The sequence below is a fragment of the Arachis ipaensis genome, chromosome B1 (assembly GCF_059453495.1).
Source record: "Arachis ipaensis isolate K30076 ecotype BB chromosome B1, ASM5945349v1, whole genome shotgun sequence".
Classification (NCBI taxonomy): domain Eukaryota; kingdom Viridiplantae; phylum Streptophyta; class Magnoliopsida; order Fabales; family Fabaceae; genus Arachis; species Arachis ipaensis.
Window position 1 is genome coordinate 50,750,473 of NC_142436.1, and position 20,017 is coordinate 50,770,489.

The window sequence follows — 20,017 nt, forward strand, 5'->3', positions numbered from 1 at the left end:
TTGACTGTGGGGGCTCTGGTTGACTCTGCTTTGAGAGAAGCTTTTCATGCTTCCTCTCCATGGTTGCAGAGGGAGATCCTTGAGTTTTGAATACAAGGGAGTTCTCATTCCATTGAAGGACTATTTCACCTCTGTCAACATCAATCACAGCTCTTGTTGTGGCCAGGAAATGTCTTCCTAGGATGATGGATTCATCCTCTTCCTTTCCAGTATCCAGGACTATGAAATCAGCAGGGATGTAAAGGCCCTCAACTTTTACCAATACATCTTCTACGTGTCCATAAGCCTGTCTTCTTGAGCTGTCTGCCATCTCTAGTGAGATTTTAGTAGCTTGCACCCCATAGATTCCCAGTTTCTCTATTACAGAGAGGGGCATGAGGTTTATTCCTGAACCAAGGTCACACAGAGCCTTAAAGATCATGGTGCCTATGGTACAGGGTATTATGAACTTTCCAGGATCCTGTCTCTTCTGAGGCAATGTCAGTTGATCCAGATCACTTAGTTCATTGATGAACAAGGGAGGTTCAACTTCCCAAGCATCAATGCCAAACAATTTGGCATTCAGCTTCATGATTGCACCAAGAAACTTGGCAGTTTGCTCTTCAGTGACATCCTCATTCTCTTCAGAAGAGGAATACTCATCAGAGCTCATGAAGGGCATAAGGAGGTTCAATGGAATCTCTATGGTCTCTAGATGAGCCTCAGAGTCCTTTGGTTCCTCAGAGGGAAGCTCCTTATTGACCATTGGACGTCCCAAGGGGTCTTCCTCCTTGGGATTCACGTCCTCTCCTCTCCTCACAGGTTCGGCCATGGCGCTTTTGTCAATGGCCTTGCACTCTCCTTTTGGGTTCTCTTCTGTATTTCTTGGGAGAGTACTAGGAGGGATTTCAGTGATCCTTTTACTCAGCTGGCCCACTTGTGCTTCCAGATTTCTAATGGAAGACCTTGTTTCATTCATGAAACTTACAGTGGCCTTAGATAGATCAGAGACTAGATTTGCTAAATTAGAAGCATTTTGTTCAGAGTTCTCTGTCTGTTGCTGAGTTGATGATGGAAAAGGCTTGCTATTGCTAAACCTGTTTCTTCCACCATTATTAAAGCCTTGTTGAGGCTTTTGATCCTTCCATGAGAAATTTGGATGATTTCTCCATGTTGAGTTATAGGTGTTTCCATAAGGTTCACCTAAGTAATTAACCTCTGCTATTGCAGGGTTCTCAGGATCATAGGCTTCTTCTTCAGAAGATGCCTCTTGAGTACTGTTGGATGCAGCTTGCATTCCATGCAGACTCTGAGAAATCATATTGACTTGCTGAGTCAATATTTTGTTCTGAGCCAATATGGCATTCAGAGTATCAACTTCAAGAACTCCCTTCTTCATAGGCGTCCCATTACTCACAGGATTCCTTTCAGAAGTGTACATGAACTGGTTATTAGCAACCATGTCAATGAGTTCTTGAGCTTCTGCAGGCGTTTTCTTTAGGTGAATGGATCCACCTGCAGAAGTGTCCAGTGACATCTTTGATAGCTCAGATAAACCATCATAGAATATATTCAGGATGGTCCATTCTGAAAGCATGTCAGAAGGATACTTTTTGGTCAATTGTTTGTATCTTTCCCAAGCTTCATAGAGGGATTCACCTTCTTTCTGTCTGAAGGTTTGAACATCAGCTCTAAGCTTGCTCAGCTTTTGAGGAGGAAAGTACTTGGCTAAGAAAGCCGTGACCAGCTTATCCCAAGAGTTCAGGCTGTCTTTAGGTTGAGAATCCAACCATACTCTGGCTCTGTCTCTTACAGCAAAAGGAAAAAGCATGAGCCTGTAGACTTCAGGATCTATTCCATTAGTCTTAACAGTATCACATATCTGCAAGAATTCAGTCAAGAACTGAAAAGGATCTTCAGATGGAAGTCCATGAAACTTGCAGTTCTGCTGCATCAGAGAAATTAATTGAGGTTTCAGCTCAAAGTTGTTTGCTCCAATGGCAGGAATGGAGATGCTTCTTCCATGTAAATTGGAATTAGGTGCAGTAAAGTCACCAAGCATCCTCCTTGCATTATTATTATTTTCGGCTGCCATCTCCTCTGCCTGTTCGAAAATTTCTGAAAGGTTATCTTTGGATTGTTGTATTTTAGCTTCTCTTAATTTTCTCTTCAGAGTTCTTTCAGGTTCTGGATCTGCTTCTACAAGAATGTTCTTATCCTTGCTCCTGCTCATATGACAAGGAAGAATGGCCAGAAAAATGATAATAATGATAGAGATCCTTTATACCACAGTATAGGGATCCCTTTGTAAGTAGAAGAAGAGGGGGAGATAAAGGATGTGATGTAAAGGAAGAAACACAACTGTAAGGATTGGAATGTGAGATGAGATGTTAGGACATGAATGAATAAATAGAATGAGATGGGGGAGGAATACTTTTCGAAAATTATTTTGAAAAAGAGTTAGTGATTTTTGAAAATTGGTTTTTGAAAATTAGTTAGTATTTTTCGAAAATTTTTGAATTCAAAAATAAAAAATAAAAATAATTAGTTAATTAAAAAGAAATTTTTGAAAAAGGGAGAGATATTTTCGAAAATTAGAGAGAGAGAGAGTTAGTTAGGTAGTTTTGAAAAAGTTAAGAAACAAACAAAAAGTTAGTTAGTTAGTTGAAACAAATTTTGAAAAGATAAGAAGTTATTTTTGAAAAGATATGATTGAAATTAGTTTTGAAAAAGATTTGATTTTTTTTTTAAAATCTCAATTAATGACTTGGTTCATAAGAAATCACAAGATATGATTCTAGAATTTAAAGTTTGAATCTTTCTTAACAAGCAAGTAACAAACTTCAAATTTTTGAATCAAAACATTAATTGATTAGTTATTTTCGAAAATTTTATATAAAAATAAGAAAAAGATTTTTTGAAAAATATTTTTGAAATTTTCGAAAATAGCTAAAAATTTTGAAAAAGATTTGATTTTTGAAAATTGTTTTGAAAAAGATAAGATTTTCAAATTGAAAATTTGATTTGACTCATTGGCAACAACTTTGATTTTTTAAAAATTTTTGAAAAAGTCAATCCAAATTTTCGAATTTAATGAGAGAAAAAGGGAAAGATATTTTTTTGATTTTTGAAATTTTTATGATGCAAGAGAAAAACACTAAAAAGATGCAATGCATGAAATTTTTAAATCAAAACATGTGATGCATGCAAGAATGCTATGAATGTCAAGATGAACACCAAGAACACTTTGAATGTCAAGATGAACATCATAGACACAATTTTGAAAAAATTTTCATGCAAAGAAAACATGCAAGACACCAAACTTAGAATTCTTTAATGCTTACGCACTAAGAATTCAAGAATGCATATGATAAACATGAAAAGACACAAAACAAAAAATCATCAAGATCAAACAAGAAGACTTACCAAGAACAACTTGAAGATCATGAAGACCACTATGAATGCATGATTTTTTTTCGAAAAAAATGCAAGATGCACATGCAAATGACACCAAACTTATAACATGACTCAAGACTCAAACAAGAAACAGAAAAATATTTTTGATTTTTATGATTTTCTAATTTTTTTTTTGGATTTTTTTTTTATTTTATATTTTTTGAAAATTATTTAGAAAAGAGAAAAATAAGGATTCAAAATTTTTAATATGAATTCCAGGAATCTTATGCTCTAAAGCTCCAATCAAAGGGTCAGGCATGGCTTAATAGCCAGCCAAGCTTTAGCATGTAAGTTTTTTCATGTATAGAACAACTAAGTGTGTGAGAATCTCTTGTGATGATAAGTTGAAATCCCAGTCCAAAAGATTGGACATGGCTTACAGCCAGCCAGGATTCAACAAATCATCATGAAACACTAGAATTCATTCTTAAAAATCTTGAATAAAATTTTTGAAAACATTTTTATTATTATTTTTTTTTTCGAAAACAGATGAGAGATTTTTGAAATAATTTTTGAAAAATTTTTGAAAAGAAAACAAAGAGAAAATTACCTAATCTGAGCAACAAGATGAACCGTCAGTTGTCCAAACTCGAACAATCCCCGGCAACGGCGCCAAAAACTTGGTGGACGAAATTGTGATCACATTAATGTAGTACTCTTTGTTATTGTATGGAATCATTATTATGGCTCTCTACTATGTGTGGACACAACTCCGTTCAACTAACCAGCAAGTGTACTGGGTCGTCCAAGTAATAAACCTTACGTGAGTAAGGGTCGATCCCACAGATATTGTTGGCTTGAAGCAAGCTATGGTCACCTTGCAAATCTCAGTCAGGCGGATTTAAACATGATATTTTATTAGATTAAAATAAACAATAAAAGGGATAGAGATACTTATGTAGATTCATTGGCAGGGATTTCAGATAAGCGAATGGAGATGCTTTTCGTTCCTCTGAACCTCTGCTTTCTTGCTATCTTCATCCAATCAGTCTTACTCCTTTCCATGGCTGGCTTTATGTGATACATCACCACTGTCAACGGCTACTTTCGGTCATCTCTCGGGAAAATGATCCAATGCCCTGTCACGGCACGGCTAATCGTCTGGAGGCATCACCGTTGTCAATGGCTTCATCTTATCCTCTCAGTGAATAATATGCTCACGCACCCTGTCACAGCACGGCTATTCATCTGTCGGTTCTCGATCATGCTGGAATAGGATTTACTATCCTTTTGCGTCTGTCACTAACGCCCTGCAATCGCGAGTTAGGAGCTCGTCACAGTCATTCAATCATTGAATCCTACTCGGAATACCACGGACAAGGTTTAGACTTTCCGGATTCCCTTGAATGCCGCCATCATTCTAGCTTACGCCACGAAGATTCTGGTTAGGAGATCTAAGAGATACTCATTCTAGCTTAATTCATGTAGAACGGAAGTGTTTGTCAGGCACGCGTTCATAAGGGAGAAGGATGATGAGCGTCACACATAATCATCACCTTCATCACGTTCTTGGGTGCGAATGGATATCTTAGAAGCGAAATAAGAAGAATTGAATAGAAAACAGTAGTACTTTGCATTAATCTTTGAGGAACAGCAGAGCTCCACACCTTAATCTATGGAGTGTAGAAACTCTACCGTTTGAAAATACATAAGTGAAGGTCCAGGCATGGCCGAGATGGCCAGCCCCTCTGATCTAAGAACCAGGCATCCAAAGATGCCTAATACAGTAGTAAAAGGTCCTATTTATAATAAACTAGTCACTAGGGTTTACATGAGTAAGTAATTGATGCATAAATCCACTTCCGGGGCCCACTTGGTGTGTGTTTGGGCTGAGCTTAAGTGTTCCACGTGCAGAGGCCATTTGTGGAGTTGAACGCCAGTTTCTGTGCCAGTTTGGGCGTTCAACTCTGGTTTTGGATCCTTTTCTGGCGCTGGACGCCAGATTTGGGCAGAAGGCTGGCGTTGAACACCAGTTTACGTCGTCAATTCTTGGCCAAAGTATGGACTATTATATATTGCTGGAAAGCCCTGGATGTCTACTTTCCAACTCAATTGGAAGCGCGCCATTTCGAGTTCTGTAGCTCCAGAAAATCCACTTTGAGTGCAGGGAGGTCAGAATCCAACAGCATCAGCAGTCCTTTTTCAACCTCTGAATCTGATTTCTGCTCAAGTCCCTCAATTTCAGCCAGAAAATACCTGAAATCACAGAAAAACACACAAACTCATAGTAAAGTCCAGAAATGTGAATTTAACATAAAAACTAATGAAAACATCCCTAAAAGTAACTAGATCCTACTAAAAACATACTAAAAACAACGTCAAAAAGCGTATAAATTATCCGCTCATCAGTGGTCTTCATTCACTTGAAGAACCAACTCTCCTCTGTCAACATCAATCACGGCTTTTGCTGTGGCGAGGAAGGGTCTGCCAAGGATGATGAATTCATCCATGTTCTTCCTAGTGTCCAAGATTATGAATTCAGCAGGGATGTAAAGGCCTTCAACTTTTACCAAGACATCCTCTACAAGTCTATAAGCCTGCTTCCTTGAATTGTCTGCCATCTCTAGTGAGATTCTTGCCGCTCGCACCTCAAGGATACCTAGTTTCTTCCATACAAAGAGGGGCATGAGGTTTATACTTGACCCTAGGTCACACAGAGCCTTCTCAAAAGTCATGGTGCCTATGGTACAGGATATTAAGAATTTTCTGGGGTCCGGTTTCTTCTGAGGTAATTTCTGCCTATCCAAGGTATTCAGTTCATTGAAGAGCAATGGAGGTTCATCCTCCCAAGTCTCATTACCAAATAACTTGGCATTTAGCTTCATGATTGCTCCAAGATACTTAGCAACTTGCTCTTCAGTAATATCTTCATCCTCTTCAGAGGGAAAATACTCATCAGAGCTCATGAATGGCAGAAGTAGGTTCAGTGGAATCTCTATGGTCTCTATCTGAGCCTTAGATTCCTCTGGTTCTCCATTAAGGAACTCCTTGGGGGCCAGTGGACGTCCATTGAAGTCTTCCTAAGTGGAAATCACTGCCTTTTCCTCCTCTTTCTTGGGATTCTCTTCTGTATTGCTTGGGAGAGCACTAGGAGGGAATTCAATAACTTTCTTACTCAGCTGACCCACCTGTGCCTCCAAATTTATAATGGAGGACCTTGTTTCAGTCATGAAACTTAGTGTGGTTTTAGATAGATCAAAGACTATGGCTACTAAGCTAGAGAGACTCTGCTCAGAATTCTCTGTCTGTTGCTGAGAAGATGATGGAAAAGGCTTGCTATTGCTAAACCTATTTCTTCCACCATTATTGTTGTTGAAGCCTTGTTGAGACTTCTGTTGGTCCTTCCATGAGAGATTTGGATGATTTCTCCATGAAGGATTATAGGTGTTTCCATGGGATTCTCCCATGTAATTCACCTCTTCCATTGCAGGGTTCTCAGGATCATAAGCTTCTTCTTCAGAAGATGCTTCTTTAGTACTGCCTGTTGCTGCTTGCATTCCAGACAGACTCTGAGAGATCATATTGATTTGCTGAGTCAATATTTTATTCTGAGCCAATATGGCATTCAGAGTATCAATCTCAAGAACTCCTTTCTTTTAAGTTGTCCCATTATTCACAGGATTCCTTTCAGAAGTGTATATGAATTGGTTATTTGCAACCATTTCAATGAGTTCCTGGGCTTCTTCAGGCGTCTTCTTCAGATGAAGAGATCCACCAGCAGAGTTGTCCAATGACATCTTGGACATTTCAAACAGACTATCATAGAATATGCATATGATGCTCCATTCTGAAAGCATGCCAGAAGGACACCTTCTGACCAATTGCTTGTATCTTTTCCAAGCTTCAGAGAGGGATTCGCCTTCCTTCTGTCTGAAGGTTTGGACTTCCACTCTAAGCTTACTTAATTTTTGAGGTGAAAAGAACTTTGCTAAGAAGGCATTGACCAGCTTTTTTCAAGAGTTCAAGATTTCTTTAGGTTGTGAGTCCAACCATGTCCTAGCTCTGTCTCTAACAGTAAAAGGGAAGAGCATAAGTCTGTAGACCTCAGGGTCTACCCCATGGGTCTTAACAGTGTCACAAATTTACAAGAATTCAGCTAAAAACTGATGAGGATCTTCCAATGGAAGTCCATGATACTTACAATTCTGCTGTATTAGAGAAACTAATTGAGGCTTAAGCTCAAAGTTGTTTGCTCCAATTGCAGGAATTGAGATGCTCCTTCCACATAAGTCAGAAGAAGGTGCAATGAAGTCACCAAGCATCTTCCTTGTATTGTTGGCATTGTTGTTATTTTCGGCTGCCATTTCTTCTTCTCTTTCAAAAATTTCTATTAGGTCCTCTCTAAAGAGTTGTGCTTTAGCTTCTCTTAGCTTCCTCTTCAAGGTCCTTTCAGGTTCAGGATCAGCTTCAATAAGAATTCCTTTGTCTTTGTTCCTGCTTAAATGAAAGAGAAGAGAACAAGAAAGTATGGAATCCTCTATGTCACAGTATAGAGATTTCTTGAGGTGTCAGAGAAAAAGAAGAATAGAAGGATGAGGTAGAGAGGAAAATTTGAACTTATAGAGAGGGAGAGAGTCCGAATTGCTAATAGAGGAGAAATGTTATTCCTTAAATAGAAAAAGGTGAGGAAGGAGAAGAATTTTCGAAAACAAATTTTTAAATAAAACTAAAATTTTAAAATAATTAAAAAGAATTTTGAAAAAGTGGTTGATGGTTTTTCAAAAATTAAAAGTAAGAAAGTGGTGAGGTGATTTGAAGAAGATTTTGAAATCAGTAATCAAAAAGATATGATTGAAAATTATTTTGAAAAAGATGTGGTTGAGAAAATATGATTAAGAAGATATGATTGAAAAACAATTTAAAAATATTTGATTTTAAAAATTAAAGTTGATTACTTGACTAATAAGAAACAAAAAGATATGATTTTAAAATTTAAAGATTGAACCTTTCTTAATAGGCAAGTAACAACTTGAGATTTTTGAATCAATCACATTAAATATTAGCATTAATTTTGAAAAATATGAAATAAAAATAAGAAAAAGATTTTGAAAATCAATTTGGAATTTTCGAAAATATTAAAAAAAATTGAAAAAGATTTGATTTTTGAAAAAGATATGATTTGAAAAAGATTTGAATTAAAAATTAACTTGCCTCCCTGGCTGGCGTTTAGACGCCAATTTTCCTTCCTCACTGGGCGTTTTGAACGCCCAGCTTTTTCTCATGTAATTCCTCTGCTGTATGTTCTGAATCTTCAATTCTCTGTATTATTGACTTGAAAAGACATAATTTTGAAAATTTTTTTGAATTTTTAATGATGAAAAATAACAAAATGAAACTAATAATGGAAAACTAAGATCAGATAAACAATGCATGCAAGACACCAAACCCAGAAATTTTCATATTAGAGACACTAACAAATTGAGAATGCACATGCGAAACAACAAAAGACACAAAACAAGAGAATTTAAAGATCAGACCCAAGAAAATCATCAAGAACAACTTGAAGATCGATGAAGAAAATAATGCATATATTCGAGAAATGCAAGAAAGTTAAAAATATGCGAGACACCAAACTTAAAAATAGACACTAGACTCAAACAAAACACAAAATTTTTTGTTTTTATGATTTTATAAATTTTTTTGTATTTTTTTTTCGAAAATTATTTGGAAAAAGAAAATAAGGAATTCAAAATTCTTAATGAGAATTCCAGGAATCATGCAATGTTAGTCTAAAACTCCGGTCCAGGATTTAGACATGGCTTACTAGCCAGCCAAGCTTTCAGTGAAAGCTTCGGTCCGAAAAACTAGACATGGCCAATGGCCAGCCAAGCTTTAGCAGATCATTACATTCAACAGCAAGATTGATAGAAATCAATAAGCTCTTGTGATGATAAGTTGAAACCTCGGTCCAAAAGATTAGACATGGCTTCACAGCCAGCCAGACTTCAACAGATCATCATGAAACTCTAGAATTCATTCTTAAAAATTCTGAAAAAAAATTTTCGAAAATAAAATAAAAAAATAAAAGCTTAAAATAAAATAAAATTACCTAATCTGAGCAACAAGATGAACCGTCAGTTGTCCAAACTCGAACAATACCCGACAACGATGCCAAAAACTTGGTACACAAAATCGTGATCGCACACTGACGTGGCGGAAATTGGCGAGTTAAGAAATTGTTATAAGAGATACGTTGCAAGTACAGTTCTTAACCAACCGAAAATCCACTTATCAATTTAGAAGGGTTGTCACAAAATTAAAATTAAAATACTGGGAGTATGAATCCCAGGTCGTCTCCCAATGAGTTGCAGAAAGATGTGCTATATTATTAATCAGATGTTTTCAAAAATGGTTTAAGTTGGTAAACAGGAAATTAAATTAGAGAATGTATGTAATTTAATAAAAACCTTGACTGGGAGTAGACTAGTTGGAAGCCCTATTCTTGTTGGAGTATTCTCGAGATTAATTGATAATTGAAGGTTGTTCTGCTTAGTTATCCCTTACTAGGTAGAGGAAAGTCAAGCAAGTTGGAAAGCTATTTCTATTCACAAGTTCCAATCCTCTCCCTTGGAAAGGATTAGTGTCGGTGACTAGAGGACAATCCAACAATAAATCCAATTACAATTTTTCTCTTGAGCATTCTAACTCAAGGTCCTCCTTTCAATCAACTCCCAATCAAGTTATGGAACTACTTGCTCATTATGAATGTAAACTTCATAACATAAGAAAGGGAAATAAAGAAATACATGATAAATAATAATCAAAAAGATCAATTGAAAATAAAAGTGGTTCTTGTATTAATCAATTCTAAAAATAATCCAATAGTAATTCTGAATAAATTGAAGACATGGAAGAATAAGAGACAAGTAAGGAAAACAAACTAGAATAATGAAGCCTTGACGGAGGTAATAACTCTTCTCAATATCCTAATCCAAAAAGCAATAAAAACGAAATCCTAAGAACTATCAATGTGTAGAGAGAAAACTTAGAGGAGAGGTAAAATCAGATCTAAAACTAAAATTATGCAGAATAATGTTGTGTTCTGTCTCTGCATGTTCCCTGGCTCTAATCTGCTTTTCTAGGCCGAAAACTGGGTCAAAACAGGGCACAAAATTGCCCCCAGCGAATTCTGTAGATTCTGCAGATCGCGCATGTCACGTGATCGCGTCATCCAGGCGTTCGCGTCATCCAGGGTTTTGCCTTGCCACGCGTGCGCGTCGTCCACGCCTTCGCATCACTTGTGCAGTTTCCAATCCGCGCGGTCGCGTGAGCCATGCGTCCACGTCACTTCTCGCTGGTTATCTCCTTAATTTCTTGTGTTCCTTCCATTTTTGCAAGCTTCCTTTCTAATCTCCAAGTCATTCATACCCTATAAAGCCTGAAACACTCAACACACAGATCACGTCATCGAATGGAATAAAGGAGAATTAAAATACAAAATTAAAAATCTCTAGGAAGCAAGTTTTCAACCATAAAGTATTTTTAGGAAGGAATTATAAATGCATGCTTATTTAATGAATAAGTGGGTAAAGATTTGATAAAACCACATAATTAAACACAATGTGAACCATAAAATAATGGTTTATCAACCTCCCCACACTTAGATATTAGCATGTCCTCATGCTTATTTGAAGGAGATAAAATAAATGAGTAGAAACATGTAAAACTCATGCAGTGCAATGCAACCTATATATGTGAATGCAACTATATGATTCTTGTCCACTTGGTCAAAAGTAAATAAGCTCTTCAAGACAATCACAAATCAAATTCCACTAATTCAATTCTTATTCAGTAAGAACAGATAAAAAATGCAAGAAGGTAGCTCATGAAAGCAGGGAACATAGAATTTAAGCATTGAACCCTCACTGATGATGTATGTATGCTCTAATCTCTCTAGTGTTTAGGGCAATCACTCTATCCTTCTCTAATCATGCTTTCTAATTTTTGTTTTTCACCTAACCAATCAACAAAATTTAATATACCAATGCAAACATCATGAGGTCTTTTCAAGGTTGTAATGGGGCCAAGGTAAGGGTACAGGTATATGTATGGACCCAAGCTTTCGCCTAACACACATATATAAATTCTATATAACTTAAATTTCATACCTAGCTACCCAAAATTTCTCTTTCACATTCCATACTCATGTATCAACTTTTCATTTTAATTTTATCATACATGCATTGATCCTTGAATTCTTAACTTGACATTGGGGTAATTTTGTCCCCTTATTTAATTATAGAATATTTTTGGATTTTTTTTTTGAACATAAAAATAAACATAGCTTATCAATGCACATAGATTTTTAATTCTTATAGTTTCACATGAGTAGGTACCCAAATTCCTATTATATCATCATGACACATTCCCTTATTATCTTTTGTTCCCACAATTTTCCCATACTTAATTAACACACAATTCTATCTTAAGCTAACCAAAGATTCAATTGGGATATAAAATTGTTTTTTCGCTTAAGGCTAGTAATGTGGTAAAATAAAGAACAAATGGGATTTAAAGGCTCAAAGTGGCTAACAAAGGTAATTGCAAGGGTAGGCCTATTTGGGATAAGTGAGCTAAACAAATAATGGCCTCAATCATATGCAGACATATAAATATATTAACATTGGACATATAGGATGAAACAAAATATAAATTACAATCATAGAGAAGTAAACACACAAGAATAAAATAATTATGGTTAAATAATGTAACCATGTATAAAGGCTCAAAGTCTCACAGGTTGTGTGTTCTTTAGCTCAAAAACCATGTTCCAAATACAACTTCAAGCAAATTTAACATAAAAGTTTTGATTAAAATTAGTAAAATTCTGTTCTAAAAATGGGGTCTTAGAAGAAACTTATTGTCTTTTCAATCAAGTAGAACATGCATGCAACTAATCTATTACTATGCAATTTATCCTATTCTACAAAAGAAAAACTAACTAAATAACCTATTTTATTGGTGTTAGGGAAGAGAAATTACCTCCGGAAGTCAGGTACTGACCGACCTCCCCACACTTAAGGCTTTGCATCGTCCTCAGTGCCATCTGTCAAGAACAAAGGTGGGCTGGTAGCAGTATCTCCACAGTCGGGACCGTCGTGGCTCCCTGTGCTGGTGAAGGAAGTGGAGTCTAGGGTGTCTGAGTCTCTATATTTTCTCTTAAGTAGCTCCTTGAGGTATGTGAATTGGCGCTTGTTACGGCGCTCTCGTAGCTTCGCTTTGTGTTCCTGCCGATCCAACCTTTCAAGTATCTGATGGAGCAGTTGATTTGTTGTAGGTGCTTGTGGTGTTGAAGGAGGAATGTCTTCAGCCGGTTCAGAAGGCTGGCTTGTAGTTACTGCTGGAGGTCTGATATATTTCCCGTTAGGGACGTACTGATCATCCCGTGGAAGCATGGCTTTGGTGTCTCCAGCTCTGTAGGAGATTCCGGCGACTGAGACGAGATTTGAAACCAAAGTAGGAAAAGGTAAGTTGCCCACAATTTGTACGTGTCCCATGGCATTCCGGATGTGTCTTGATAGGTTCAGAGGCTGGTCTATAAGGATGCACCATAGTAGAATGGCCATGTCTGCAGTGAAGGAGGACTCGTGGGTGCTCAGAAAGACGTAATGGGACATAATCTGTGCTGATACTCGAGCCTCCAAGGTAAGTGCGGAAGCCAATATTCCCTTAGGATGGGAATGATGGTATCCGTAGATCCATCTGCTGCCAGGTAGTGCGATAACTCTGAGAACAGCATCCCAGTCAAATTGGTACATCTGGCGCTTGAGTGCGGCTTCTTGAAATGCGTCAAGTCCTTCTGGATTAGGAGGAAGATCTAAAGCTCGTTGAATGGCCTCTTCTGTGATGAGGATTCGCTTCTGACGGACATAGACAGACTGCAGGGTTGGCAGGTGGATGTTGGAGTAGAACTGAACAACCCAGGAAAGATTAACCTGTCGTGGCTGTCTCTGGAGGAAACCCCACCGTCTTCGTGCAATTTGCGGCTCAACAAAATCAGCAATGTGGTTTGGGAGGATAAGAAGGTATTCATTGTTGTAACTCCTTTCTGCCAGGATGGGGAACATCTGCTCACAGTAGCGATTGGGAAATCGCGCAGTGTCCTTTGCTGGGAAGGCTTTCTCTTTATCATCAACCTTTATAATCCTCTTAATTCTTTTTGTTGAGGGTTTAACTGCAGTTGAAGATGGCTCTGCCACTAATGCTCGTTTTGTTCCTCTCCTTGCTATTGATTTGGGAGCAGCTTTCTCCTTGCCTTTCTTGGTGGCCATCTTAAAAGAAAGAAAGGAAAAATTATGTTAAAATGTCAAGGGTTGGAGCAAGGAAGAGGGCGGAAAAAGTGGTAATCAATGCACAGTAAAAGATGAATGATGTTAATACATGGTCATGACAAATGTGAAAAATCATCAATGGAAATATAACGAGTGCATATGGAAACAATTAAATGCAAGGTGTTTATTGGCATGCATGCAAAGGCATGAGTAGCATAGATCAAGCATTTAATGTTCAAGTTAGATTACCAAGTCTTTCATACTAACAATCTATTTGTAATGACAATTATATTAAATTAATATGATATGAAAAAGGGTTTTGTGAAAAGCAAGCATTTAGAGTAGGAAAATAAAAGAATTCAAAAATAGTGCACAATGCCATACGGGCGTTTTCACAAACACATAGCATGCATGGTAAAGAAGCTATTGAAAGTATTAAATGGAACATGAAAGCAACCCTTTTAAAAAGTAAAATATAATTGTTAAACAGTTCCTGAATAATCTACAAGAAAACCATAAAGAATAATAATGACCATAAGAAACATCCAACACCAATTAAAAGAAAAAGAAAGAAAAAGAAAACATGAATAATGAAAATAAAAAGAAAAAGAAAAGAAGAAGAAAACATAAATTGAGAAGAAGAATAGAAAAGTAAAGAGGGAAGAAGAAAAGAAAAACCTTGTTAATGGTGGTGAGAGAGAGAAAGTAGAAAGTGAGAAAGAAGGAAGAAGAAGAAGGGGGAAGAAAATAATGAGGAGGGAAAAGAAAAAGTAGGATTTGGGGAAGAGAAAGATAAGATATTTGGCAAATTAGGATAAGCTGTGCGGCGCAAGCGACGCGGACGCGTGGGGACGCGTTCGCGTGACTTGCGCTTAAATTAATCGACGCGGTCGCGTCGGTCATGCGGACGCGTGACGCGTTTTGTGCTACTGGCGCGAGGGCAGCCTCGCGCTCACACAACTCTCTATTCAAAACTTATTATTGCCAAAATCCAGGGTGACGCAGTCGCGTGGTTGACGTGATCGCGTGAGTGGCCATCGTTGGGATATGACGCGGACGCATGAGCCATGCGTCCGCGTGGTAAGGCTTGTGCATTCAGCACCAGTCCAGCACCACTCTAGCACAACTTTCGGTCGTGCACCCTTCTCTACGTCGAATTTTAGGTCACACGTCCGCGTGAGCAACGCGGACGCGTGGGAGGCATGTTTCCCATGTGACGTGGACGCGTCAGCGACGCGGTCGCGTGGGGTGAATTGTGCCAAAGGCACGCCTCCAGCCACGCTTCCGCATGACTCTCTGTTCGATTTCTCTGCTTTCTTACTCTTCTGCGACGCGGACGCGTCGACGACGCTGTCGCGTTGCATGCCCCGTTTTTTTTTTTTAAATAAAAATATGAAAATGCAGATGCAAACTAAATATGCTAATAAAGAGAAGAGTTATTGGAAAAGAAAACTAAGAATATAGAAAGGAACGATCATACCATGGTGGGTTGTCTCCCACCTAGCACTTTGCTTTAACGTCCGTAAGTTGGAGGCTCCACTAGCTCAGTCTTCTGCTGTGAGTGGATCCTCCAAGAGGAAGATGTATAACTCCTTGTTTTTCGTTACCTTCTCACCATGATATAGCTTCAAACGATGGCCATTAACTTTGATGAGTTCAGAGCTTGAAGGGTGACTTAGGTGAAAAACTCCGTACGGCTCAGCCTTCTCTACTCTATATGGACCTTCCCATCTGGATCTCAACTTGCCTGGCATGAGCCTCAGTCTGGATTTGTAAAGGAGGACTAAGTCCCCAGGTTGGAACTCTTTCCTCTTGATGTGCTAATCATGTACAACCTTCATCTTTTCCTTGTACAGCCTTGAGTTCTCATAAGCTTCCAGGCGAAGGCTTTCCAATTCTTGTAGTTGCAACTTCCTTTCAGCTCCGGCTTTCTCAAATCTCATGTTGCACTCCTTTACTGCCCAAAATGCTTTGTGCTCTACTTCAACTGGGAGATGACAGGCTTTTCCATAAACTAAGCGGAAGGGACTCATCCCAATGGGTGTCTTGTATGCTGTTCTGTATGCCCAAAGTGCATCTTGTAGCCTGCTGCTCCAGTCTCTTCTGTGAGGTTTGACTATCTTCTGCAATATACGCTTTATCTCTTTATTTGACACCTCAGCTTGCCCATTAGTCTGAGGATGGTAGGTTGTTGCTACTTTATGAATTATCCCATGCTTCTTCAGTAATCCTGTTAGTCTCCTGTTACAAAAATGGGTCCTTTATCGCTCACGATTGCTCGCGGTGATCCAAAGCGACAAATAATGTGGTTTCTAACAAAGGAAAAAACAGTGTTAGCATCATCAGTGTGGGTAGGAATTGCTTCCACCCATTTAGAAACGTAATCTACAGCTAACAATATATAAAAATAACCATTAGAATTTGGAAATGGACCCATGAAGTCAATGCCCCAAACATAAAAAATTTCATAGAAAAGCATAATTTGTTGAGGCATCTCATCCCTCCTGGATATATTACCAAATTTTTGGCATGGGAAACAGGATTTACAAAATTCAGCAGCGTCTTTAAAAAGAGTAGGCCACTAGAATCCACAGTCTAAGATTTTTCTAGCTGTTCTTTGAGGGCCAAAATGTCCTCCACTCTCAGATGAGTGACAGGCCTCTAAAATGGACTGGAATTCTGATTGAGGCACACACTTTCTAATTACCTGGTCAGCGCCACATCTACATAAATATGGGTCATCCCATATATAATATTTAGACTCATTTTTCAGCTTGTCTCTTTGATGCTTAGTAAAGTTTGGAGGAAAAGTGCGGCTAACTAGATAATTAGCTACAGGTGCATACCAAGGGACTACCTCAGATACTGCTCGCAGGTTATCAAATGGGAAATTATCAGCTATAGGAGTGGAGTTATCCTTAATGTGCTCAAGGCGACTCAAGTGATCTGCCACTAAGTTCTGGTTACCACTCCTATCCTTTATGTCTAAGTCAAATTCTTATAGTAGCAGTATCCAACGTATAAGCCTTGGTTTGGATTCCTTTTTAGCTAATAAATACTTTAGAGCTGCGTGGTCTGAATACACTACTACTTTAGTACCAAGTAAATAGGCTCAAAATTTAACCAGAGCAAAAATAATAGCAAGAAGCTCTTTCTCAGTAGTAGTGTAATTAGATTGAGCGGCGTCTAAAGTTTTAGACGCATAAGCAAGTACAAAGGGGTCCTTACCTTCACGCTGAGCCAGCGCTGCTCCTACTGCATGGTTGGAAGCATCGCACATGATTTCAAATGGCTGGCTCCAGTCTGGTCCTCTCACAATTGGGGCTTGAGTCAGGGCAGTCTTCAGCTTATCAAACGCTTGTTTGCAATCCTCACTGAACTCGAACTCAATATCTTTCTGCAGTAATCTAGATAAGGGAAGTGCTACATTAATGAAGTCCTTAATGAATCTTCGGTAAAAACCTGCATGGCCAAGGAACGAACGGACTTCCCTCACAGAGGAAGGGTAAGGCAAACTAGAAATAACATCCACCTTTGCTGGATCTACAGAAATGCCTGTATTAGACACAACATGTCCGAGTACAATCCCTTGTTTAACCATAAAGTGACATTTTTCAAAATTCAATACAATGTTTGTAATGACACATCTATCTAATACTCGAGATAAACTATCTAAGCAAAGGCTAAAGGAATCACCATAAATGCTAAAATCATCCATAAAAACCTCCATACAGTTCTCAATAAGGTCAGAGAAAAGACTCATCATGCACCTTTGGAAAGTAGCTGGTGCATTGCACAAGCCAAAGGGTATTTTCTTATAAGCATAAGTCTCAAAAAGACGGGTAAAAGTAGTCTTTTCTTACTCTTCAGGAGCTATATGAATCTGGAAATAGCCTGTGTAACCATCTAAAAAGCAATAATGTGATTTACCTGACAGGCGATCCAGCATTTGATCAATGAATGGAAGAGGATAGTGATCCTTACGAGTGGCCTGGTTTAGGCGCCTGTAATCAATGCAGACCCTCCAGGCATTCTGTACTCTGGTTGCTATGAGCTCTCCATGCTCATTCTTCACTGTGGTGACTCCAGACTTCTTGGGCACTACTTGTACTGGGCTTACCCATTCACTGTCTGAGAAGGGGTAGATGATATCTGCCTCTAGTAGTCTGGTCACTTCCTTTTTGACAACCTCCAAGATAGTGAGATTCAGTCTTCTTTGGGGTTGACGAACAGGCATAGCTCCCTCTTCTAAAAATATTCTGTGCTCACAAACTTGAGGGTTGATGCCTACTATGTCTGCCAAACTCCATCCAATTGCCTTCTTGTGCCTCCTCAGCACACTAAGTAACTGCTCTTCTTGTTGAGAAGTGAGTTCCCGTGTAATGATAACTGGAAACTTTTGCTTGTCCTCAAGGTAAGCATATTTAAGGTGTGGAGGGAGGGGTTTTAATTCTCGCTTCTGCTCATGGCCAGGCTCCGGATTGTCTGGAGTTGGTGACAATGGTAAAGTACTTTCATTGTCCTCAGAATAACATCAAAAAGGGGAACAGTTACCTCAACCTTTTTGAATATTTCTACCATTTTGGGATAGGTTCCAACTGCTTCCTGGGCTTCCTTGCAAGTTGTGAAAATGGAATAAGAATGGCGTTTTCTACAGTGTCTGCGCCCTTTGGTGCTTCTTCCTGTGATTGAGCTTCTTCTTCTTCAGCCATGTCCTGTATGTCCTCTCCCTCTTCAACATCTTCTATTTCCACCTACTCTTCAGCTGAGGCGTGTTCTGGTGGGCTTGGCTCCTCCTGATTCCTCTCTTCCAATGTGGTTCCGGACCTTAGGGTGATGGCATTAATGCCACCCTTTGGATTGGGTAATAGTTGAGAGGAGATTCCACTAGAGCTCAAAGGTTGGTTATTGGACTTATTCAGTGATCCAATCTGTGAGACAAGAGCTTGCAAGGTAGAGTTCAGACCATTTAGAGTAGAAGTAAGGTTGTTTTCCATGGCCTGTTGTCTCCGATCAATAGATTGTAGTAACTCATCATTAAAAGATGAAGAAGGACAAGTGATCTGAGAGGTCTGCTTTTGGTTGTGCTGTGATCCTTGGAATTTCCTCAGGTGAGGTGCTCTGTAAAGTTGGTTCTGGTTCTGCTGCCTGTTGTTGTTATTATTCCACCTCTGATTTCCCTAATTGTCTCTGCCTCCTCTGTTATTGTTGTCCCTCCAGCTCTGATTAGAATTATCTCTCCAACCTTGGTTGGAATTGTCCTGCCATCCATGGTTGTAGTTACCACCTTGATTGGGACGGTCATAGAAGTTATGAGTGGCTGCCACAGTGTTGTCTTCCTGCTGGAGCTACGGACATTCATCAGTATAATGGCTATAATCAGCACAGATTCTGCACACTCTCTGTGGAACTAACTATTGGCTTTGCTGTGGTGGAGAAGGTTGAGCTTGCTGAACTTGTTGTTGATTCAATTGCATCTGCTTTAGTAAGTTGGTTATTTCACAGATACTCTGAGTTAGAGCAGCAGTCTCTCTGCTAGAGGATACTTCTGCAATAGCTTTTGAACGGCCTTGTTTCTGCCTGTGATTCTGAGTAGATTCAGCTAAGTCGCTGATCAATTGCCATGCCTAATCAGTGGTCTTGTACTTTTTCATAGACCCATTGCTAGCACTTTCCAATGTGGTCTTATATTGAGGCCTCATGCCTTGTGTGACGTAGCTGAGCAACACTATCTTGTCAATCATATGGTGGGGACATGCTTCCAGAAGATTGTTGAAGCATTCCCAATATTCATAGAGAGTCTTGGATTCGTCCTGAATAATCATGGAAATGTCTTTCCTCAGTTTATCAGTAACTTCAGCTGAAAAGAATTTTTCCAAAAATTCTCTTCTAAGCGTATCCCAGTCAGAAACAGTTGCTGCGAGTTGAGTGTAGTACCACTCTCTTGCTTTTCCCTCAAGAGAGAACGGGAAAGCTTTCAACAGAATAGAAGTTTTATCTGCACCATCACGCCTGACAATAGAACAGGCTGCTTGGAAATCCCTCAGGTTCTTGTTAGGCTCTTGAGCAGGTAAGCCATGAAACTTAGGCATCAAATTGAGCAGTGCAGTCTTTATTTCAAAGTCTGTAGCCACTGCTGGGTGATGCGCTTGAAACGGTTGCATTGTAAAATCAGGGGCTCCAGCCTCCTGGATAGTAATTCTCCTAGGTGCTGCCATGTCACCTACACGTAAATCAACTGAATCAGCAGAAAGGGAGCTTGTTTCTTCCTCAAGTGATGTTTCAGATTCGCCCTCAGAGAGGACTAACCG

General features: G+C 38.9%; 1 protein-coding gene and 1 non-coding gene across 2 annotated transcripts in view; one reads left to right on the forward strand and one right to left on the reverse strand.

The window, feature by feature from the left end:
* The window catches only part of LOC148576524 (uncharacterized), a 32,341-nt gene extending 18,635 nt beyond the window's left edge, over positions 1–13,706 (reverse strand). Inside the window, exon 1 of the mRNA XM_088502737.1 lies at positions 12,530–13,706. Coding sequence (XP_088358863.1) covers positions 12,530–13,706 — 1,177 coding nt within the window. The remainder of the gene's footprint in view (positions 1–12,529) is intronic.
* On the forward strand, positions 1,571–1,678 carry LOC148576525 (small nucleolar RNA R71). The gene has a single exon (XR_015903967.1). It is a non-coding gene; the product is annotated as a small nucleolar RNA R71 (small nucleolar RNA).
* Positions 13,707–20,017: the final 6,311 nt, after the last annotated feature.